At 42.4% G+C, this 25,484-nt stretch overlaps 1 protein-coding gene across 1 annotated transcript; it reads right to left on the bottom strand.

Moving 5' to 3' along the window:
* Positions 1-256: 256 nt before the first annotated feature.
* Positions 257-20,964, bottom strand: LOC128697132 (cytochrome P450 4c3; the record flags this gene model as incomplete). The annotated part of the gene is given in 5 exon segments (XM_070081522.1): positions 257-1,226; positions 2,499-2,678; positions 9,971-10,139; positions 19,871-20,049; positions 20,759-20,964. Coding segments are annotated over 5 exon segments (895 nt in total), but the record flags the coding sequence as incomplete, so codon positions are not given.
* Positions 20,965-25,484: the final 4,520 nt, after the last annotated feature.

A 25,484-nucleotide genomic window follows, 5' to 3' on the forward strand; every position in this document is an offset into this window, starting at 1 on the left:
ATGCATGGTGGGAGGCTGTCTTGGGCCCCAGATACTTTTTGCGTTGTCTCTTACTGTACTCATAGTGCCAAGGTATTTCATTGGGGAGATGTTGCACTGTCTGCCGTCTTTCGTAGCGAATGATTTCTGTGTGCAGATTTAAGACCAGTCCTTCAAGGATTTTCCAGGAGAATATTATGTGACACTGAGTGTCACAAGATAAATTTTTTACAATGTATATAAATATTAAATGACACATGGCAAATGAAACAAAAGGTCATGCAGAGACTTTATTAATCTTCCAAGGATAATTTTTTTACGTTTTACTGTTCTTGTTGGGGCATGCAAGTGATCTGCATGCCCAAATAATGTTCCACATATGTTAAAAATATTAGACAAGTAGATCTATTTACAACGAATTTCTAAGCAACATCATATATGGAGAGACGACGGTGTAAGTTAACAGGTTCGTCCAGGACGGACCTTCAATAAATTTGATAAAGTTCAGTTCTGGACGAAAAATCGTTGCATAGATTTGGCTGCAAACATACCGACTTTCACATTACCAGAACCTACATGCTAAGTGATGCCTTAGATGATGTAATGACATATTTAAAAAAAAAATCGAATGAGGACTACTTTAATTTATCTTGACACCTGGTCTATATTATTTCTTGAATGAAAAATGGTATAGCGATACCGACAAGATGTGGAAATAAGACGTTTTGGTACAGTTCAGGATAATTATTAGAGGAAACGTTTCGCAACTGGTGGCGAAACAGTGTTCTCTAATAAATGTCCTGAACTATACATAAGTGTTTTTTTTCCATGTCTCTTCAACAATAATTTTCGGTGTATATGAGTGTAAGTTGCAGGATCTAAACACTACAATGACAAAAGTTTAAGTCTCCCACGAGAATGAGAGGAACTGATGTCTGCTGCACCGTTGTTCTTCTCTCTTAATGTTCTCATATAACTTTAATTAGTTTTATTTCATATTCTTAATTCAAATTAAAAATGACCTTACTGATCCTTAAGATACAAAATTCTTTACCAACTATGTAAAGTATCTTCATGACTCTCCTTTTATGCTCTGGGAGTAAGTTTCAAAGTGTTACCATTTTCTGGCCTGAGAATGAGCTCTCCGAGAATGAGTAAGTCTTCTTGGCGGGTGACGCTTTCTACGCGGAACTTACGCAGGATGTTACTCAGCAGGATCTTCTCCTCCATAAGTGCAAACTTCTGGCCTAGAAAAAATGTAAGAAGATTCACAAATATATGGAAGTTATAACATCATTATCACACTGTCCCACATGATTCTGGGTCAATATTCACCACACTCACCTCCAGACACAACCATCACGTGACCTCTCCACAACTTCAACATAGCTCAGGGCCTGACCTCATAACTCCTTCAATCACTTATTTCTTTGCTTGTATGTACAAATGTTTTCTGTCCTATGTGTAATACGATTGTTCAAAGTTAAAATGCCGTAGGTATTTGCTTGAATATTTTAATCTAAAAGTTCATTGTATGGGCTAAACGTTGTTAATAAAGGTTCTTTTAACTCCTTATATGTCTCCTGGAAATAGATGCACAAAGTTATTACAGTGAAGACTACGAAAGGTGGATGGATATATGATGATCTGGACAACGATGTTCATGATCACAATAAGAGGAAGAATTATCAACAGGAAGAACCAAGTCCATGTAGACAGCTGGTTTAGACAATAAACCAGAAGTGGACCTAAGTTTTTGCACTCTTCTATTGATTCACCTACAGCAGGACCACCCTAGGCTGCACTTTTTTATTATATTGAAGAGGAAGCGCTAAATATACAGGGGTCATACAGTCTCTGAGGAACTAGGAACTAGAGCAATCGGGTTTGATCAAAGGACGCTGAGTATAACATTAATTCCATAAATCAAAAGCCCTTCACCAGAAGTAAAGAATCCTAAAGGAAGAGATATAACTGTTCCGGTTAAATCAAGGGACACAACATGAAGAATCTTTCACAGAAAAATTGTTACAATCATATTAGAACGCTAAAGCTGTAAGAGTCATTTAGCTTATATTTGGTAGTACTTATCCACAAATTTGATGTGATGAACAATTTATCCTCCTAGCTTTGAAATAAATCTGAAAAAAAGAATAAAGTCAAACTGCTGAATTTACAGGCCAAGATTGATGTACAATCACAGATCCTCTCAAAGTCCAGCCAAAACTGAGAGTCATATAAGAAGTTAACTTCATGTTAATAAGTCACATAGTGAGGTTTATGGCATTTTATTGAAACATTTCGATCTTTAGAATATTTTTAAATTTATAAATTCCCTGGTGGCCAAAATTTCTATTCAATGAAATGTCATAAATTACATATTATGTCTTATCAACATACATATAGGTGCATAACACCATTAATGTACAAAGTTAATTTCAGAAAATATGACATTATATTTTTGTACTGTATTTTCATTCTTGATTATATGTCTGAGACAGAACCTGTGATGGACTCACCGATACAGTTCCTGGGTCCAGCGCTGAAAGGAATGTAAGCGTAGGGGTGTCGCTTGCTGACATTCTCCGGTAAAAAGCGATCTGGGTCAAAGACTTCCGGGTTGGGAAACTGTGCTGGGTCACGGTGAAGACAGTAGATCACCACCATCACAGTGGTGCCAGCTGGGATGCGATAATTATCTGGAAAATATTCAGTTGTATTTGTAATGTACAGGTGTTTATATAATTTAATGCGAATATTTAAAAAAATGCAAAAAGTAATCAAATTACTTTTTTATTGAAAATCTGAAATAATATATATATATATATATATATATATATATATATATATATATATATATATATATATATATATATATATATATATATATATATATATATATATATATATAATATTAGTATTATTTTCATGTTCAAAAACAAGCGCTAAACCTGTATGGATGATGCAACAAACAATATTCGCATTTCAGTCGTAACATGGACACAAAATCTACTGAGCAACCAATTGAGCGACGTTCTGGTTATTAAAGTTACTTTAGCTGGATTAGATTAGATTTTACCACTAAAGTAGCTAGTTTACTGTGCACCCGACATCATCCTGTGGACGACAGCGACGAAGCAAATGGATACACAATAGGCCTAGGAACTAGGCTCCCAAAATGGATACACAACAGGCCTAGGAACTAGGCTCCCAAAAGGGTTAAGAGGTATATATCTGGATTTATATATACAGTTCATTTATCTGTTTCAAGCAAATTTATAAATTTTGTTTAATGTATATGGTATCTTATTTTCATTAATAAGATACCTTGATGTGTCACATAGGTTACGATACTGTATATCTCAATATTCCTCAGTAAGCACGAAGTGAACAGTTGAGACACTCTTGCAACATATGGGAATCTTTACTGAAGAAACGTTTCGCCACACAGTGGCTTCATCAGTCCAATATAAAGCAGGAAGGTATAAGGAGAGGAGGAGTTTCAGGTAATCAGTCCCTCAGCCTGAAATCGATGTGTTCAGTCCATCACTCTTGTAGGAAGTACAGCATAGATTGTTCGCATCGCTATTGGGCCATGCGGACGGGCTGCGCAGTAGCTCCCACTTCACCTGGTTTCTGCGCAGTTTTCACTGATCAAACATGGCGGATTACACCGGCAGGAGGATTAACACAGTCTGCATTGAGCTGTTAAGGGGTTCTCTGAGCCCTGCTACGATGAACGTACTTCTTCCTGCAATTATTAGGGATCTATATGGCATCCCTAACGAGGAACTGTATGGTGTGGCCCTTAACGGGATGAAAAGAGTATTTGTGAAGTTTCTGAGGGCCAGTTTCTACAGCAGTGTGGTGGAGGAGTACCAGGAACGCCGAATGTGCCTCAACTCGACGATGGATGTGTGTATGCATGACGTGTCTACTTACTACACGTGGGTACGGGTGAGAAATGTACCCTTTGAGGCGACCAAGTTTGGTATAGAGGACGTTTTCAGCAACTACGGAGTCATTCATGAGGCTAGAGGAGGGGTATGGCGGGATGGACCATATGAGGGCCTCCCGGAAGGTTCATACAACATCAAGATGACATTAAAGAAGCCTATACCTTCGTATGTGATGTTGACAGGCAACAGAACTCAGGTATATGTGTCTTATGCGGGACAAAGGAGGACGTGTCGTCTTTGCAACTCTTATGAACATATAGCGGCGCAATGTGCACGTAGAGTTGCCCCAAGGGTGCCAGCCCCGGTGGAGGAGGTCCAGCAGATGAGTGTGGTGGCGACGGCGAAAACTGGGACTCCTCTATGGAGTGAGGAGGTGGAGAAGGAGGGAGAACAGTTGGGGACGTGTGTCACACTCCCGGTGGAGGATGGAGATCCTCCTCCAAAGCCTGTGGTGGTGGAGGAAGTGGTCGACACAGGAGGTGTCCTCGGAGTCTGTGCTCCAGGAATTCTTGGAGGAGGCTTTGGTAGGAGATGACATGGATGGACGGACCAGTGATAGGCAGCGATTGCAAGGGCTGAGTGAGAAGAAGGGAGTAACAGGGAATAGTGGACAGGATACAGTTGTGGTGGCAGAGGTACACAGGGAGGATGTACCTGAGGAAGAGATGGCTTTGGGAGGCAGCTCTAGGAAGCGGCCAGCGGGGTTGACTGAATTAGACGACGTTTTAACACCTGGGCAAAGACCAGGTAAGAAGGCATGGGCAGAGGCGGTACGAAAATCCCCTACAGGGGGGGAGTACAGGGAAAATCGGGGGGGGAGGGACAGGGGGGGTAGGGGGTCTTATTAAAAAGAGTAGTAAGGAAAGTGTGAGCAGCTTGAAGGGAAGTGTGAGCAAGCCACAGCGGCACAGAGGTAAGCCGCCTTTCCTTGACCATTCAGGTGTGTAACACTAAATGCTAATGGCCTCAAGACTGAAGTAAAAAGGGTATGGTTGGAGTGGTTCCTCAAAAGGTATGACGTGGATGTTTGTTTCCTACAGGAGCATAACCATAAGTCAGGTAGTGAGTTGCGATTGAGAGGATATAAGTTGTTTGTAAGCATGGCAATGCTTTTAAAGGGAGGAGTGGCTGTTTTAGTAAAGGAGACCAGTCCGTTGCGAGTCATGGGGTGGGAGGAGGGGGGGGAGGGGGAGGGTTGTTCGGGTGGATGGGTGGTGGGGGGAGAGCAGGGTATGTTTTGTGGGAGTTTATATGCCCGCGATTGGTAACGTGAGGATAAAAACAGACTTTGTTCGGGACGTATTGTTATACTATTTTAGGGGTTTACCTGCTATCGCGATAATTGGAGGTGATTGGAATTGTGTGATTAGGCATGGAGACGTAATACCTAGGGGGGCGGGGTGTGTGTTGGGTGCCTTACGGGATGCTTTTCGAGATGTCGGGGTCGTAGATGTGGTCGGCAGGGGAATGGGGGTATCAGGCGGAGCACACCTATGTACAGGGGAGTTATGAGGCAAGGTTGGACAGGATTTATGTTAGGCAGGGGATAGGAGTGGAGAGGGTTAGAACAGTAGACGTGGGTTTGTCTGACCACAGAGCAGTGATGGCTGACCTTCGGGTGGATGGTATTCCGAGAATACATCCGAGTTATTGGAAATTAAATGTGAGGCTTTTACAGGAGGAAGATCAAGGTTGGTCCTTTCAGGCATGGTGGAAAGGGTTTTGGGAGGCTAGGGATGAGGAGGTGGATTTGCTAGATTGGTGGGAGTTGCAGGCAAAGGTGCAGATTGCAGGATTTTTTAAGAAGAGTGGCAGGGAACGGGCACGCTGGAGGTTTGGATTGCAGAATTATTTAGAGGGCCAGTTGAATGATTGTTATGGGGGGGGGGGTAGGGAAGGTGTGGGAGGAGTTATGGGGGAACTTAGAAGTCGTTTAGTGGAGATGCATAATGAACGTTTTGATGCACTCAGGGTCAGGGCAGGCTTGGAGGACGTACTAAAAGGTGATAAGCCAACCGGGTTTGTACTCCGAAAATTCAAGGACAGACAGTTGACGAATACCGTGGCACATATTGTCGTGGAGGGAGGGGAGGGTTATGTGCAGGGACAGGGTCTCTCTGACACAGATTGTCTCTCTGACACAGATTGTATCAGTAGGTATACTGATTATTGGTTTACGGAGAAATGGAAGAGAAGGGGCGGGGTGGTTGGGTTAGATACATTTAGAGCTATAGGGGTTCATCAGGGTTTGGGGCAGGGGGATCGGGAAATGTTGGAGGGAGGCATTAAGGAGGCAGAGGTGGGGGAGGTGGTGAATGGGTTGAGTCAGGGGAAGGCACCGGGAATAGATGGGTTATCTAATGATTTTTACAGAGCGCATTGGGAGGATCTGAGGGAGTGCCTAGTGGCAGTTCTGAATTATATGTTGAAACGTGGTAGGATGGCGCAAACACAGAGAACTGGGTTTGTTGTTTTGGTGCCAAAGAAGGGGGGGGAGGAGAAGGGTTTGGGAGATTATCGTCCGTTGTCGTTAATGTGTACAGATTACAAAATTTTTGCGAAGGTATTGGGTAACAGGTTAAAGAAGGTAATTGGGAATAGCATACATGAGGGTCAGTATGGGATACCGGGACGGACTATGAAGAATGGGCACAGTGGGATAAGGGATTTTATAGAGAACTGCCAGGGAGGGGGCGTCCTTGGCTTGGATTGGGCTCAGGCCTATGACTGCGTGAAGAGGGACTTTTTGTGGGGCTGTTTGGAGAAATTGGGTTTTGGAGGGGGGGGGTAGTGAGGTGGGTGCGCACTCTATATGAGGGGGCTGTCATGAGGGTGCAGGTTAATGGAAAGCTGGGGGGGACGGTGATGATGGAACAGGGATTAAGGCAGGGTTGCCCGCTGTCGCAGTTGCTCTTTGCATGTGTGCAACATCCTTTCTTTGAGGCTGTGGAGGAGGAATTGTGGGGGGTAGGGGGGGAAGCATGGGGGAATAGTAGGTTATGTGGATGACACAACTGTTTTAGTTACGAGTGGGGAGGATTTAAGAAGGGTGGGAGAGGTGATAAGGAGTTTTGGGAATGTTTCAGGAATGGTAGTTAATTTAGCAAAGTCTAGGTTATTGGAGGTAGGAACATGGGTTGGGGGGAGATTGGGGGAGGAGATGGGATGGACGGTTTGTGACAGAATTAGGGTGTGTGGGATATGGTATATGAAGCAGTTGCAGGAATGTAGGAGGATTAACTCAGAAACAGTCACGAGTAGGGTTATAGGCAAGTTAAAAGGTTTGAGGGTTAGTGAAGTGGCGTTACAGCAGAGGGCGTTGGTAATTAACTCGGTGGTGTATAGTAAGGTCTGGGGTGTGGCGGAGGTGTTCCCTTTGAGGGTGCAGGATATACAGGAAATACAGAGGAGGGTGTTGAGGTTTGTGTGGGGGTTTGGGAGGGCCTGGTTGTCCAAGGATGTGGTCATGACGGAGGTGAAACGGGGGGGACTAGGTTTGTTGGCCTTAGGGCCTAGGGTAATGGCATTATATATTAAGCAGAGGTATCTAAGGGTGGGGGGGGGCGAGGGGTGTTAGGGTGGATAGGGTGATGAGGGATGCTAGAAACTGGTGGTGTGGCAGGGATTTGAGAAAGTGTGAAGATGTAATAAGATTCTTGTTGACAGTGAGGCAGGTTAAAAGTTTGAAGGTAAACACAGTGGTGGGTGTGGTGTGGGGAAGGGGTGTATTGCAGGGGGTCGCAGTATACCCCATGTATAACTGGAGGGTCATATGGGGAAAGTTTAGGAAGCTTAGGATACCAGCAAGGGTCAGGGAGATGGTATACCGTTTTCTCATGGGTGTGGTTGCATCTAAGCAAGTGTTGCATAAGATGGGGTTGGTGAGAGAGGCAACATGTTTATTCTGTGGGGAGGAGGAAACTGCCTATCATGTGGTATATTTTTGTTCATCTTTGGGCGTGGTGAGAGTCTGGATGGCGGGGGTTATTAGGTTGTTGGGGGGGGGGGAGTTGGTCTTTTCTTAGATCTTTGTCGATGGATGTTAGTGGGGTAGCAAGTGAAGTGGGGAGGGCTTTGATGTATGTTATGGCAGATTATTTGCATGTTTCTTGGGGAATGAGGCAGATTAAAGGGCAGTTGAGGATAAAAGCGTTAGCAGCAAGGTTCTTTAGGACAAGGTGTAGGAATAGATTAATATATGGGGGGAGATGGGAATCAAGTTTTTCGGTAGGTTATCGTAATCTCACTGTAGCACAACTTCTCAGGGAACAGGGGAGGGGGGGCAAAGGACGGGTCTCCTTTAATGTGAGGGGGGGGGTGTAAGGTTGTGCGAGTAGTGTTGAAGGTGATGAGAGAGTGAGCGAGGGAGAGCATACATTCGTGAACTGGTTATGTTCCTGGAGGGTTATTTTATATTTGCGTTCAGTACCATGGTTTCATTCAGTAACACCTAGAACGTCATACATTTACATATTCATGTTTGGTTATCTTTATTACACTCACTGTCAAGGATAGGTGGCTGTATGCAGCTGTTATGGTGTTTTATGTCATGCAGTACTGAACATGTACAAAATGATGCCAGTGATTTCTAGTAATCCTTTTTATTAATATGAGATGTGTTAAAAAATTAAAATAAAACAAGGAAACACTGTAGGTCAAGTGTACGTTAGTATGGGATGATGCTTGTATTTTTGTAGTTTTAAACACGTAGCTGCAAGTACTTTCCTTTAAAGCTGTTCTCCTATATAGAAGACGAAATAAGTCAATAACTTACTTCCGAGATATTCAGCGAAAACCTGCTGATATCTAATGACTCATGAAAAAAATGCTAAACACAGATATACCAAAGTTATAATCCACATTCTCCTTCAGGGTACTTTTCATCGCTAACAAATAAACTTTATCATGAAGTAATCCAATGTGTGATGGGATTCATAGCAATTGTACATTCCTTTTTCCCGGATATCTGAGGACCTATACCTGGATTTTCCAATGAGCATGTTGTCAAGAGTCATTATGTGAGTCAAGAGCCTTCAATGATGACAGTATCAGGGATGATGATAGAGTCAAGCTCAGTATCGTAAGTTAGCTTTAGTACCATTAGGATGGGAAAAAATTAAGTTTGCAGTGTAGATGCCTAACTCAACAAAGTTGTTGTTGATCTTATCTAGGGAGGTGACAATAACTGCAGATGCAGCCCTGCCAGAAGACTTGCTTAGATCCATCACTATATATGACCTGTGATAAATTATTACTACCAGCTGTAGGCGAGATATATTTTCTTGAGCAAGTTGCTTTTACAAGTGATATTAAGGAAGGGATTAGTAGTAGTAATGAGCTTCCTGGGAGGGGCTTACAGATATGTGATTGTAAATGAACACATGTTCCATGAAGGGTATATATATATATGTATATATATATATATATATATATATATATATATATATATATATATATATATATATATATATATATATATATATATATATATATATATATATATATATACTTTGTGCAAGTTATGAAACATAATATAATTTCATGTTTTCACAACCCATTTAGATCTATGTATGTTTACTTCTAGACATTTAGTGACAGCGACTGGTTCCTTTCTTAATATTCTAATAACAAGTACAGTGTTAATCTCAATAATCCTATCACTGATACTAGAGATACCAAGCTCCATCCTCATTGTAGATTTGGGACAACCAAGAATAATTCTGAGAACTTCATTCTGTTCATTCTGCATTAACTCCAAGGGTCGGAGAGAAATTTCCCTAGTTAATATTAACATGGGAGAAGGATAAACAGTTAAGGACCTAACACAGGCTGCATACAACATTCTCACGATTCTCACATTAGCACCATAGTTGGGGTTACGATAACGAAATATTTTTCTGTTCCACGAATGGATGCTGGAGAAAGACTCATGATTAAAGGAAATGGAGCCACCTCACTCCCTTCTTGCATCATGCTATTTTTTCTGGGTGTGGCATTTCCATTTGACTGTTATAAAAAAAAATTATTCTTACCAATGACAACCTCCTCTTTGAGGTCCCTGCCCAGGAAAGGCACAGAAGGGAAGAGTCTGAGAGCCTCTTTGATGCAGTTTTCTGTGTACTTCATCTCACGCAGGTCATCCATGGTCACTGGGCGGTCTGAGTCACCGAAGATAGACTGCAGCTCCTCATCAACACGGGCCTCCAGAAAGTACATACTTATTAACTCATATTGTCTTTCTTGTGATTAAATAATCTTCAGTCTCTTCAACTATAAAATATTTAAAACTAAGTGTGTGTGTGTGTGTACTTACCTATTTGTACTCACCTGTTTGTGGTTGCAGGGGTCGAGTCATACCTCCTGGCTCCCCCTCTTCACTGATTGCTACTGGGCCCCCTCTCTCCCTGCTCCATGAGCCTTATCAAACCTCGTCTTAAAACAATGTATGGTTCCCACCTCCACTACGTGACTTTCTAGCCTATTCCACTGCCTGACAACTCTGTGACTGAAGAAATACTTCCAAACATCCCTTTGATTCATCTAATTCTTCAACTTCCAATTGTGACCCCTTGTTTCTGTGTCCCATCTCTGGAACATCCTGTCTTTGTCCACCTTGTCTATTCCGTGCAGTATTTTATATGTCGTTATCATGTCTCCCCTGATCCAGTCTTGTTGCAAACCTTTGCGCTTTCTCTAATTTCTTTACGTGCTTGACCAGGTGTGGATTCCAAACAGGAGGTGCTTACTCCAGTATGGGCCTAACGTATGTGGTGTACAGAGTCTTGAACGATTCCTTACTGAAGTATTGGAATGCTATCCTTAGGTTTGCCAGACGCCCGTACGCTCGTTCGTCTGTAGTTTTCTTTGCCCTTCCCTAATCTTCATGACTTTGCACTTGGTAGGGTTGAACTCCCGGAGCCAGTTGCTGGACCAGGCCTGCAGCTTGTCCAGATACCTTTGTAGTTCTGCCTGGTCCTCGTCCGATTGAATTCTTCTCATCAACTTCACATCCTCTGCAAACAGGGGCACTTCTGTGTCTATTCCTTCCTTCATGTCGTTCACCAATACAGGCGCCCACTATGACATCTCGCCACGTACCATGACTTGCTGTTATCTTCCTGACAGGCATTCCCTGATCCACTGCAGTGCCTTCCCAGTTATCACTAATCTCTTTGGAACTGTAGCAAACGCCTTCTTGTAGTCCACGAAAATCTACCCACCCCACTCTCTCTTATCTTACTGTTGCTACCCTGTCATAGAACTCCAGAAGGCTTGTGACAGGATTTATAGGTGTCATTGGGGGAGTGTACGGCATTGTCTGGTGGGGGTTTTGAATTGTATGTAAAGAAGTGGGAGGATGGGGAAATCGCAAAGAACGGGTGTCACGGTTTTAGTGCCCAAAAAGAAGGAATGCCGAGTTTTGAATGATTACCGTGCGATTACGTTAATGTGCTCGGATTACAAGATTTTTGCTAAGGTTTTGGGCAATAGAATGAGGAAAGTGTTGGGTTTAGTGTTACACAGGGGGCAGTTGGGAAATCCGGGGAGAAGGATGAGGGATGGACATGGTTTGATTAGGGATTTTCTAGAGAGATGTACGGGAGGGGGAATACTAGGTTTAGATTTGGTGAATGCGTATGATTGCGTGGACAGAGATTTCTTAGGGGTTTGCTTAGAGAGGTTGGGGTTTCGGGAGGGGGTAGTGAGGTGGGTGAACACCCTGTATGCTGAGGCAGAGGTGAGGGTACAGGTCAATGGGAGGTTGGGTGAAAGTGTACCGATGGAGAGAGGTTTGAGGCAGGGCTGTCCGATGTCACAGCTGCTCTTTGCATGTGTGCAGAATCCTTTTTATGAGTCTGTTGAGCGGGTGATGGACAAACAGGAGATGGAGGGGGGGGGGGCAAAGGGGGCATCGTTGGGTATGTGGATGATACTACTGTTTTGCTACGGGGTAAGGAGAAGTTAAGGAAAGTGGGTAGAGTGATTCAGATGTTTGGTATGAATACCGGAATGAGAGTTAATACGGTGAAATCAAGGTTACTAGAGGTCGGTAACTGGATAGGGGAGGGGCTTGGGGATGGGGTTAGGATGGACAGTGGTTGACAGAATCAGGGTATGTGGGATATGGTATATGGCGGAAGTGCAGGCATGCAGAAGGGTAAATTCGGAGTCTGTCACGGGTAAGGTTTTAAGTAGACTAGGAGGTTTAAGTGCGAGGGACTTAGCTTTACATCAGAGGGTAGTGGTGGTAAATTCACTTGTCTATAGCAAGGTATCGGGGGTGGCAGAGGTTTTTCCCTTAGAGGTACGAGATATTGTGGAAATGCAGAGGAGGGTGCTGAAGTTTGTGTGGGGATTTGGGAGGGCATGGTTAAGTAAGGAGGTAGTTATGACGGATGTTCGGAGAGGGGGTTTAGGTTTGTTGCCTTTAGGACTGAGAGTAATGGCTGTATATATCAAGTGGAGGTATATAAGGGAAGGGGGTGTGAGGGGAGCTAAAGTAGGAAGAGTTATGGAGGAGGCACGTAAATGGTGGAGTGGGAAGGAATTGAGGTTTTGTGAAGATATGTTGAGATTTTTATTGACAGTGCAACAGGTGGATAACATCAAAGTGAAAAGGTTGGTGAGGGTAGTGAAAGGTCAGGGAATTATGCAACGGGTAGCCGTGTATCCAACGTATGACTGGGGGGTTATTTGGAAAGATTTTAGTAAGCTTCGGATACCGGCTAGAGTAAGAGAATTAGTGTACCGTTTTATCATGGGGATTCTGGCGTCCAAGGAGGTGTTACGTTGTATGGGGTTTGTGGAAGAGGCTTTTTGTCAGTTTTGTGGTGATGTTGAAACGGTGTTTCATGTGGTCTTCTTTTGTACCTCCTTGGAGGGGGTGAGATCATGGATGGGTGGGGTTATCAGATTGTTGGGGGGGGGTCGTTTGCCGCTTTTAAGGGCTCTACTGCTAGATGTAAGGGGAGTGCCTAGGGATGTTGGAAGGGCTATAATGTATATCATAGTAGATTATCTGGATTACTCATGGGTAATGAGGGGATTAAGGGGTGATACGAGGATAAAAGCGTTGGCGGCTAGATTCTATAGGACGAAGTGTAGGAATATGCTGGTTTATGGGGCGTCCTGGGAAAAAAGTTTCCCGGAAGGTTATAGGAACCTCACTGTGGGTTCCCTTTGTCGGGGTCCCTGAGGATGGACAATGGAGTGGTCTCCTTATGGGGGGATGTAAAGGGGGGGAAGGGTTTGTTTTTCTCTGGAGCTTATGTAGTGTGTAAGAGGAAGGTATGGATATGGATGGTACGCAATGTTTCACGAGAATGTTTGTAATAGTGAGATATAAGTGTGGTTTCCAGGGTTAATTTTCTAAGCCTGATGGTTATGTTCACTGTGTTTAAAATTTCCTTGATAGCCAGGATACCGAGCCCTTAGGATCTCGTTTTTAAGTAATTAGATTGGCAAGTTGGTTTCAACAAAAAATTTTCTGAGATACGTGTCAGTTTTTTTGGGACTGGCAAATTACAGCTGCCTTGTGTTATGTTTAACTTTTATTGTCTGATGAAGGTTCTATGTGAAAAAATTTAAGTGTATGTATAGGTTCGGGTCTATACCATGTTTTTATGGGGTTATACCAAAAAAGTCTTGTGGACAATATTTTAGGTTTATATACATATGTGGGAGGTTTAATTAGGTATAGGGTTTGGTTTTAAACCCTTTAATGTGCCGAGGTTTTGTTATAAAAACTTGTTTTGGGTTATTTTATTATTGTATGTTACATATATGTTGTTCTGTTTTCTGTATCAGAATTATTGTGTTTGATGGTTTAACATATTAATAATATTAAAATACTGTTTCTCTATGGTTATTGTGCGTAAGGAATCATACGTTCCTTCCGAATTCCTATTGGTTAGTATATAATGTAACATAACCAATACTCTGTACCTTGTCATAGCGGGTATGTTCGGGTTTTGTCTTGTTTTGTAGTTGTTATGGTAGCTTTGGTTAGGGTTTTTTTTACTTTACTGACATGATATGTGTAGTACATATATTGTGTGTTAAAGGTGGTTATGGTTTTAGTCATGTGTGATAATTTTCAACTTTAGTAATCTTGTGATGTTGTACATTTGTATGATGTTTTTGTTGTAATAGGACATGTCAGGTATTCATTTTATATTGTTAAACTATGTAAAGTTTCGTTTTGGTGAGTTTTCTTTGGGTACAATGGCTTGGCGGCAACTATTAATAACTGTTATACTTTAGTGAGGTTTGTCTTAGCGTGTATTGTTTGCTATAACAAGATGTTATAATACTTGTTACCTCCAGGAATAACCTGGTACTAGTAGCACAAAAGAATGTTTTTGTATTCCTGTACTATTATTATGCATCCTTTGTACTTTTGTAAGGTTTCTAATAAATATATATATATATATATATATATATATATATATATATATATATATATATATATATATATATATATATATATATATATATATATATATATATATATATATATATATGTTTGGAACTGTAGCAAACGCCTTCTTGTAGTCCACGAAAATCTACCCACCCCACTCTCTCATATCTTACTGTTGCTACCCTGTCATAGAACTCCAGAAGGCTTGTGACACACGATTTCCTGTCCCTGAAACCGTACTGGCTGTCGCTGATAAGCTCATTCCTTTCTAGGTGCTCCGCCACTCTTCTGATCATCTTCTCCATGACTTTGCATACAATACATGTCAGTTTAATGCTTCGTGTCTGTCTGTAGTTTAATGCTTCGTGTCTGTCTCCTTTTTTTTAAAAAATTGGGACTACATTTGCTGTCTTACATACCTCAGGTATGTGATGAAGATTGCGAGGGAAAAGTTCATTAGATGGAAGCGGTGGAAGTATGAATGAATGATCGTGGTAGTTTGTTGGGCAGTCTGCTTGTTGAGTTAGGGTGGGTGCATAGTTCCCACTACCCCCCACCCTTCTTCACCTGGTGGGAGGCGACGAGTGTGTGTCTGTGCGGCTACAATCAAATCTCCTTGACTATCGACTCGGGTCATTCGACAGAGGCAAGATATTAAAGAGCATCCTAGATCTGTACAAGATCTGAGACGTCACTCTGACATCTCTACCTACAAGGGTCCCCTTTCCACAGGTAGCCAACCACCCAGCCAGCTACACACCATTCAAGCAGCCTTCTCCCAGTTATAATTCCACCAGTGTTCCATGGTAGTTATGGTGGTCAGAGGATTACAGTCAACCTCTGTTCATCAGAATCTCTACTCGTGTTGGGGACACTGTCTTCTGTTTCAACATTCAAATCCACTTGTTACCCCCCCCCCCCCCACCATCATCAACAATGGCTCTGCGTTACACAACATGATTCAGAGCTACGTGACCAGAACATCGGCACGGCACCATTCTCCACTATGTCATTGTGTACATATTAGCTTTGAATCACTAATTATTTATATATTTCATTTTTCATTTTTGCTTAAAGTAGGATTAACCCTTAAACGGTCCAAACAAATCGGCGTTCAAATTCGTAGTGCTACAAAAGTAGAGCTGTATAGCCCTTGTGGCTTAGTGCTTCTTTTTGATTATAATAATAATAATACAAAAGTAGATCTACTTTTTTTTACATATTTTCAGATGTAACAAAAAGAATGTAGATAAAAGTTTTTTTTACACGTTTTCAAATGTAAAACAAAAAAAAATCTACATTTTTTTACATACTTTCAGATGTTGAAAAAACGTATATATACGTTTGAATCATTTAAGGGTTAATGTCATGTTTAAGTGTTTTATATTCTTTACTAAATTAAAAAAATTGTTTACGTTATGTTAGTACTAATTTTTCTATTTTTGTTTGCATAAGGAGGAACCAGCCTGATTAAGTACTCGCTGAAGGTCTGATAGGACTGCATAAACCTTCACAAAGATTGTTGTTAGTGGTACACATAGCGCCTCTGCTCCCTCTCTCAGGACCCATGGAGAGATGTTATCCAGTCCATTTGCCTTTGAGGTATCTAGCTCACTTAGAATTCTCTTCATTTCTTCCTTGGTTGTATGTATTGTGTCTAACAGTTGATGGTGTACCCCACCTCTTTGTCTTTCTGGAGTCCCTACTGTCTCCTCTGTGAACACTTCTTTGAATCTCATAAGTTCCTCACATACTTCGCGGTCGTTTCTATAATCTCTCCTTCCTCAGCCTGTGTGTGTGTGTGTGTGTGTGTGTGTGTGTGTGTGTGTGTGTGTGTACTCACCTAATTGTGGTTGCAGGGGTCGAGACTCAGCTCCTGGCCCTGTGTGTGTGTGTGTGTGTGTGTGTGTGTGTGTGTGTGCGTGTGTGTGCGTGCGCGTGCGCGTGCTCCCTCCCGCGTAAGAGTGCGTGCGCAGCCCATTCTTACACAACGAATAATACTCGTTTAAATTAGAGCGTAAATTAAGCTAACTAATAATAAATAAAAAACAACAATAAGTTTCCTGAACGCGTTATGAAACTGACACTTGGCACATCGTGAGGAAACTGAAGTTTCAAGAAGAGGACAGATTGTGTGTTGTACTATGCTTTCTTCACTCACACACTTCATATCCACACACACACACACACACACACACACACACACACACACACACACACACACACACACACACACACACACACACACACACACACATCACATCACATATAAGAGGCCCCTTGGAGCTATTGATCACATGGTTCTGTGTTTTGAATTCACAGTAGAGTTATAAGTGAAAAGGGTAACAGGAGTTGGATGGGAAACGCCAAACTATAAAATGGGGGACTACACAGGTATGATGAACTCCTGCAGAAGATTCAGTGGGACAGAGAATTGGCAGGAGACTCAGTAAATGAAATGACGGAATACGTAACAACGAAATGCAGGGAGGCAGAGGAAAGGTTTGCTCCCAAGTGCAATAGAAATAATGGGAAGACCAAAGCGAGTCCTTGGTGTACCCGAAAGTTTCGGGAGGCAGAACTAAGTGCACCACAGAATGGAAAAGGTACAGAAAGCAAAGGACCCAGGAAAATAGAGAGACTAGTCGAAGAGCCAGAAACGAGTGTGCACAGATAAGGAGGGAGGCCCAGCGACAGTACGGTAACGACATAGCCTCGAATGCCAAGTCTGACCCGAAACTGCTGTATAGCCACATTAGGAGGAAGACAACAGTCAACGATCAAGTGATCGGCTGAGGAAAGAAGGTGGGGAACTCACCAGTAGCGATCAAGAGGTATGTGAGGAGCTCAACGTGAGATTTAAGGAAGTATTTACAGTGGAGACAGGCAGGCCTCTGGGTGGACAGAACAGAGGGGGGCGCAAACAAGGAATATAGTAACAAGGTTAGATGACATACACAACTGAGGAGCAGGTGAAGAAGCTGCTAAGGGACCTAGATACCTCAAAGGCAATGCGACCAGACAACATCTCCCCGTGGGCCTTTAGAGAGGGAGCAGAAATGTTGTATGTGCCACTAACCACAATCTTCAACATATCCCTTGAAACTGGGCAACTACCTGAGGTATGGAAGACGGCAAATGTAGTACCCATATTTAAAAAAGGAGACAGAAAAGAGGCACTAAACTACACACCAGTGTCACTGACGTGTATAGTATGCAAAGTCATGGCGAACATTATCAGGAAGAGAGTGGTGGAGTACCTGGAACAGAACAAGAGTATAAACTCCAACCAGTACAGATTTATGGAATGCAAATTATGTCACAAACCTTCTGGAGTTTAATGATAAAGTAAGAGAAGTAAGACACAAGAGAGAGGAGTAGGTTGACTGCATCTTCATGGACTGCAAGTAGGCCTTCGACACAGTTCTTTACAGGATATTAGTGCAGAAGCTAGAGGATCAAGCACGTATAACAGGAAGGGCACTGCAATGGATTAGAGAATACCTGACAGGGAGGCAACAACGAGTCATGGTACGTGATGAGGTATCACAGTGGGCACCTGTGACGAGCGAGGTCCCACAGGGGTCGGCCCTAGGACCAGTACTATTTCTAGTATATGTTAATAACATGATGGAAAGGTTAGACTCACAAGTGTCCCTGTTCGCAGATGATGTGAAGTTAATGAGGAGAATTAAATCAGTTGAGGATCAGGTAGGACTTCAAAGAGACCTGGACAGGCTGGACACCTGGTTCCGCAACTGGCTTCTCGAATTTAACCCCGCCAAATGCAAAGTCATGAAGATCGGAGAAGGACAAAGAAGACCGCAGACGGAGTATAGGCTAGGTGCACAAATAACCCGCACATAAAAGAGAGAATCTTACGACGACATTTCGGTCCGACTTGGACCATTTACAAAGTCACACTAACCATAAGTGAAGCAGGACGGCTATATATAGGCAGGAAGAGGTGATGGTAGTAGTTCTTTTTCTTCTTCTCCCTCTTCCCCATTCCTCTTTCCTTTTCTCCTCTGGGTTGTCTTTCTCTCTTCTGTCTCGTGTTTCTGTTCCTTCTTCATTTATTTCACCACTTCCCCTTTCACGCACCTCTGTGCGCTTGCTCTCCCTCTGTGGGCACCTAGCTCTCTTGCAGTGCTCCCCTTCCTTTGTATTTGACTCGCTCGTCCTCCTTATTCCCAACTTCTACCACTACCACCACTACTACCTCTTCTACAACTACTACTACTACTACTACAACTACTGATGAAATTAAGACACATGTGCGGCGTCTGGTTGTCTTTTTTGTGGACGATTCGCCATCCAGTGGCTGTCTGGATGGCGAAACGTCTACGATAGGGATGCCCGGGTGTTGCGCATGTGTCTTAATTTCATCTTGTCGGTATTGTATACCATTCTTGTACTACTACTACTACTACTACCACCACCACCACCACCTCTTCCTGCCTATATATAGCCGTCCTGCTTCACTTCTGGTTAGTATGACTTTGTAAATGGTCCAAGTCGGGCCGAAACGTCTTCGTAAGATTCTCTCTTTTATGTGCGGGTTATTTGTGTATCGTTCCAGTCACGGTATTGTGCCTTTTTTTTTTATTTATAGGCTAGGTGACCAGAGACTGCAAACCTCGCTCAAGGAGAAAGATCTTGGGGTGAATATAACACCGAGCACTTCTCCAGAAGCAAACATCAACCAGATAACTGCCATAGCATATGGGTGCCTGGCAAACCTGAGAATAGCGATCCGATACCTTAGTAAGGAATCTTTCAAGACACTGTACACCGTGTACGTCAGGCCCATACTGGAATATGCAGCACCTGTTTCGATCCCACACTTGATCAAACACGTCAAGAAATCAGAGAAAGTGCAAAGGTTTGCGACAAGGTTAGTTAGAGAGCTAAGGGGAATATCCTACGAAGATAGGTTAAGGGAAATCGGCCTGACGACACTGGAGGACAGGAGGGTTAGGGGGAGACATGATAACGACATACAAAATACTGCGTGAAATGGACAAGGTGGACAGACAGGATGTTCCAGAGAGGGGACACAGAAACAAGGGGTCACAATTGGAAGTTGAAGGCCCAGATGAGTCAAAGGGAAGCGTTCCTTCAGTCATAGTCATGAAATGGAATATAGCCTAGCAAGTGAGGTAGTGGAGGCAGGAACCATACATAGCTTCAAGATGAGGTATGATAAAGCTCATGGAGTAGGGAGAGAGAGGACCTAGTAACACTCAGTGAAGAGGAGGGGCCAGAAGCTGAGTCTCGACCCTGCATCCACTATTAGGTGTATACACACACACACACACACATATACACACACACACACACACACACACACACTCACACTCACACTCACACTCACACTCACACTCACACTCACACACTCACACACTCATAATCTACATAACACTAACTAATGAAGCAAACAGATTTAGTTCGGCAGTTGAAGTTCAATATTAACAAAACACAGATACTGTAGAGAGTGAGAGGTCATTACCTGGATCTCTGGGTAACAACCAATCAAATAGAGTGACCAGTTGATAGCAGCAGCTGTAGTGTCGTGACCTTCAAACATAAATGTATCAACCTCCTCACGAAGGTCATTATCAGAGAGCGCAGTTTGTTGCTCTGAGTACTCCAACAACAGGTCCAAGAATGCCAAGCGCTTCTTCTTTCCTGAATTTGAGAGAACAAATAACGCTTATCAGAAGCTAAAGTATATGTAACTTTAACATCAATTTTCCCATCTTAATGAAGAGTTTCATTTGACTTAATTAAATGTTTTAGTCATAATTCACAAAGAGCTACAGATACAAATAGAGTAATGTTCATTACTGCAACATATCATTATTCAAGTTTCCCAGGGGAATATAAATATAAATAAGAGATTATTATATAACTACTTGAATAAAATTGTACTGTATTATGATCACACGGTATTGTAATCTATCATCAAATGTATAAATGCAGTATCTTTCATCTCCATTAGACTCTCCTACAAACATATTAATATATTTTAGTGGAAAATGAATTTACGTATTTTAAGCTTCATTCATAATGTCAACACTACATCTGCAAATTAAGATTATACACACCAAGAAGTGTATAGCTCCCGGTGTATATATGTTGACAGTTTAATGAAATTCCTGTTGATGCTGGTGAAAAGAACTTGCTAGGAATGACCCTCCCTTTCCTTGGATCGAAGGCGCTGTACGTTCAATACAGATTGAGCAAAAAATTATAATAATGAGAAGAATAAGAATTATTCCTGCTTTTAATGATTAACTCTTTACTGGTGGAGTACACATAACATGCAGCCTCAGTGACCTCCTGTAGTCGATATGTTTATAATCAAATAAATCAATCAACTAACCAACCAACGTACCAATTACATCCTCTTTGTCGGATGCTGCATCCTTCTTCTGTTTCATCTCCAGGTACTCTCTACGCCTGCTTCTGATAGCGTCACAAGAGTACTTATGTAGAATTTTGAGGCAGGCATCATGCTCCTTGGCGTACCCAGAGAGCCTAAAGAGTATGTTAGGCTGCAGCCAAGGTCGTGCCTGGCGCAACTGAACTAGTGCACCAATCCTAAGTGAAAGCATGAATATATAATCAGAATATCTGCATATACGTGAAAATAACAAGTTATGAAAGTAATACTTTCACCAAATTCTCGTCCTTTAAATTGCAAGGACACCTCTTCTAACCCTTGTACCTCTAACACAAAGTGTGGGAAATTTTGTACCTAATTTTCCTAGGTTATAGTGTATAATTTTTAATAATGTAAATAAGTATAAATATGATGATGATTTGACCTTCGAGAAAATTCGAGTGGAGAAATGAGAATCTGCGGCTTCGCTAGGTGGAGAGAAGATGCCATGTTGAATTGAATTAGAAAAGGACCACATTGTAATTTGCACCAGAAATTCGGCGTTTTCCGAGGCTTAATGGGGAATTGATCTCAGATTTGTAAATTATGATCCTGCTAAGAGTAGTGAGGGCAAGAAATTGGAAGGACATCAAGAATCGGCATGTGAATGGAGGATGATGAAGGATACAGTCTTCATATCCATAGGTAAGTTGTGGCATGCAAAGAGCACGTAACCTTTATTCGGCGCATGTACACACCCTCATTTACAGGCTATCTCCCCCAACCAGCGAACCAGGTTGCTAAGAGTTGATGATGGGGCCCCGTCGTTCAACTAGTGACCAGGTTCTAGCCAATAAGATGGTTTTGGCAATCGCAGAGGTTATGTGGGTACCACTCTCCTGTCTGCCCTTGTCATTCCCATTCTAGAGGTGGTTGAAGCACGGTCTGCTATCTTGTGGCTTCTATTCTGCCTTGCTTACCGTGGAGTGCACTATACTTATCACTGTACATAGTGTACATATTGCTGTCCTAAATTGGTGAAAGATAATATAAGTCTAAACTTTTTCTGCTGTGTTTATTTTGTTCCCATTACACCCGGGATAACAGGCCATTTGGATTCCTGGGTTGTAATATAAGTAAACCGTCTTTCAATGTAGAGCTAGCTGGCCAGTTTAGGTTCTATAGAGTAAGGTAGGTTTTGTGGGTGACCCAGCTGCATCAACTGACCTTCAGAGAAAATTTGGAAAGTGGTATCGCAAAGTTTTGTCAATAATTATACTAATTTGTTATATGCTTCACATTAACTGTATTAACCCGCCCACCCTCTTTCAACAAGCCAAACCCAATTTATACCAGAATCCCTGGTTTTGTTCAAGTTTAAATGTAACGTACAATTTTAGATCCTGGCTGATGTGAGGTTTGAGGGTCGTGGGTATCGAGGGGGATACTCTCCTTGTCACCTGCAGTGACTAAGTTTGAGGGTCGTGGGTATCGAGGGGGATACTCTCCTTGTCACCTGCAGTGACTAAGTTTGAGGGTCGTGGGTATCGAGGGGGATACTCTCCTTGTCACCTGCAGTGACTAAGTTTGAGGGTCGTGGGTATCGAGGGAGATACTCTCCTTGTCACCTGCAGTGACTAAGTTTGAGGGTCGTGGGTATCGAGGGAGATACTCTCCTTGTCACCTGCAGTGACTAAGTTTGAGGGTCGTGGGTATCGAGGGGGATACTCTCCTTGTCACCTGCAGTGACTAAGTTTGAGGGTCGTGGGTATCGAGGGGGATACTCTCCTTGTCACCTGCAGTGACTAAGTTTGAGGGTCGTGGGTATCGAGGGAGATACTCTCCTTGTCACCTGCAGTGACTAAGTTTGAGGGTCGTGGGTATCGAGGGAGATACTCTCCTTGTCACCTGCAGTGACTAAGTTTGAGGGTCGTGGGTATCGAGGGGGATACTCTCCTTGTCACCTGCAGTGACAAAAATTCCCACCTGCCTCAGAGATGCAACGGAAATTGGTGAGTAATATTTACATTGCATCCCTACCCAAATTGCTTGTATGAACATGATAGTGAAGTTCACACACAGAGTATGTTCATTTACATATCATTTATTCTAATAAATTTAAAATTTATTGTTCTTTACTTCAGGAAAAAAGAGAAAAGAAATAGACTCATCATTAATAAATAAAAAATTAGTAAGAATATTATGCCTACATAAAAAATTATTCAAATATCCACAACAAAGGTAACGATAAATTATAAATAGTTTTTTATGAATGCTTTTCACTGTACAAATAATTTAATAAAACTAAAACAGGTTGAAATTATGCTGACCTGAATGGAATTATGCACAGCATTTATTAACACAAAGAAAAAGGGAAATATATTTTTGTATTTTCTAGGACAGCATTTATTATAGAGTAAATCTTTGAATAAAAAACAAGTCATTAAATATGATAGATTGTGTTAGTAGATGTTGAACTGCTGGTAAAGATGAGACACAAGATGTTGAACTGCTGGTAAAGATGAGACACAAGATGTTGAACTGCTGGTAAAGATGAGACACAAGATGTTGAACTGCTGGTAAAGATGAGACACAAGATGTTGAACTGCTGGTAAAGATGAGACACAAGATGTTGAACTGCTGGTAAAGATGAGACACAAGATGTTGAACTGCTGGTAAAGATGAGACACAAGATGTTGAACTGCTGGTAAAGATGAGACACAAGATAAACTGCTTAATGTGATGTTTGTACTAAAAGTATATTTTACTAACAATTAAAAAATATGACAATGTTACTTACCTGTACACTGCTAGTGTTACTTACCTGTACACTGCTAGTGTTACTTACCTGTACACTGCTAGTGTTACTTACCTGTACACTGCCAGTGTTGCCTGTACACTACCAGTGTTATCTTTGCACTGCCAGTGTTACTTACCTGTACACTGCCAGTGTTACCTGTACACTGCCAGTGTTGCCTGTACACTGCCAGTGTTGCCTGTACACTGCCAGTGTTACCTGTACACTGCCAGTGTTACCTGTACACTGCCAGTGTTACTTACCTGCACACTGCCAGTGTTACTTACCTGCACACTGCCAGTGTTACTTACCTGTTCACTGCTAGTGTTACCTGTACACTGCCAGTGTTACTTACCTGTACACTGCCAGTGTTACTTACCTCTACACTACCAGTGTTACGTGCACACTGCCAGTGTTACTTACCTGTACACTGCCAGTGTTACCTGTACACTGCCAGTGTTACTTACCTGTACGCTGCCAGTGTTGCCTGTACACTGCCAGTGCTACCTGTACACTGCCAGAGTTACCTGTACACTGCCAGTGTTACCTGAACACTGCCAGTGTTACCTGTACACTGCCAGTGTTACCTGTACACTACCAGTGTTACCTGTACACTGCCAGTGTTACTTACCTGTACACTACCAGTGTTACTTAACTGTACACTGCCAGTGTTACTTACCTGTACACTGCCAGTGTTACTTACCTGTACACTTCCAGTGTTACTTACCTGTACACTGCCAGTGTTACTTACCTGTACACTGCCAGTGTTACTTACCTGTGCACTACCAGTGCTACCTGTACACTATCAGTGTTACTTACCTGTACACTGCCATTGTTACTTACCTGTACACTGCCAGTGTTACTTTCCTGTACACTGCCAGTGTTACCTGTACACTACCAGTGTTACATACCTGTACACTGCCAGTGTTACTTACCTGTACACTGCCAGTGTTACTTACCTGTACACTACCAGTGTTACTTACCTGTACACTGCCAGTGTTACTTTCCTGTACACTACCAGTGTTACTTAACTGTACACTACCAATGTTACTTACCTGTACACTGCCAGTGTTACTTACCTGTACACTGCCAGTGTTACTTACCTGTACACTGCCAGTGTTACTTACCTGTACACTACCAATGTTACTTACCTGTACACTGCCAGTGTTACTTACTTACCTCCCACTGTTTCTTTCCTGTACACTGCCAGTGTTACTTACCTGTACACTGTCAGTGTTACTTACCTGTACACTGCCAGTGTTACTTACCTGTACACTGCCAGTGTTACCTTACCTGCTTTTTACCTGTACACTGCCAGTGTTACAGTGTTACTTAACTGTACACTGCCAGTGTTACCTGTACACTGCCAGTGCTTTTTACCTGTACACTGCCAGTGTTACCTGCACACTGCCAGTGTTACTTACCTGTACACTGCCAGTGTTACTTACCTGTACACTGCCAGTGTTACTTACCTGTACACTGCCAGTGTTAACTGTACACTGCCAGTGTTACTTACCTGTACACTGCCAGTGTTACTTAAATGTACACTGCCAGTGTTACCTCTACACTGCCAGTGTTACTTACCTGTACACTGCCAGTGTTACTTTCCTGTAAACTGCCAGTGTTACTTACCTGTACACTGCCAGTGTTACTTACCAGTACACTGCCAGTGTTACTTACCTGTACACTGCCAATGTTACCTGTACACTGCCAGTGTCACCTGTACACTGCCAGTGTTACCTGTACACTGCCAGTGTTACCTGTACACTGCAAGTGTTACCTGTACACTGCCAGTGTTACCTGTACACTACCAATGTTACTTACCTGTACACTGCCAGTGTTACTTACCTGTACACTGCCAGTGTTACGTACCTGTACACCGCCAGTGTTACTTACTTGTACACTGCCAGTGTTATTTACCTGTACACTGCCAGTGTTACC

The sequence above is a fragment of the Cherax quadricarinatus genome, unplaced genomic scaffold, assembly GCF_038502225.1.
Source record: "Cherax quadricarinatus isolate ZL_2023a unplaced genomic scaffold, ASM3850222v1 Contig2973, whole genome shotgun sequence".
NCBI classification, from domain to species: domain Eukaryota; kingdom Metazoa; phylum Arthropoda; class Malacostraca; order Decapoda; family Parastacidae; genus Cherax; species Cherax quadricarinatus.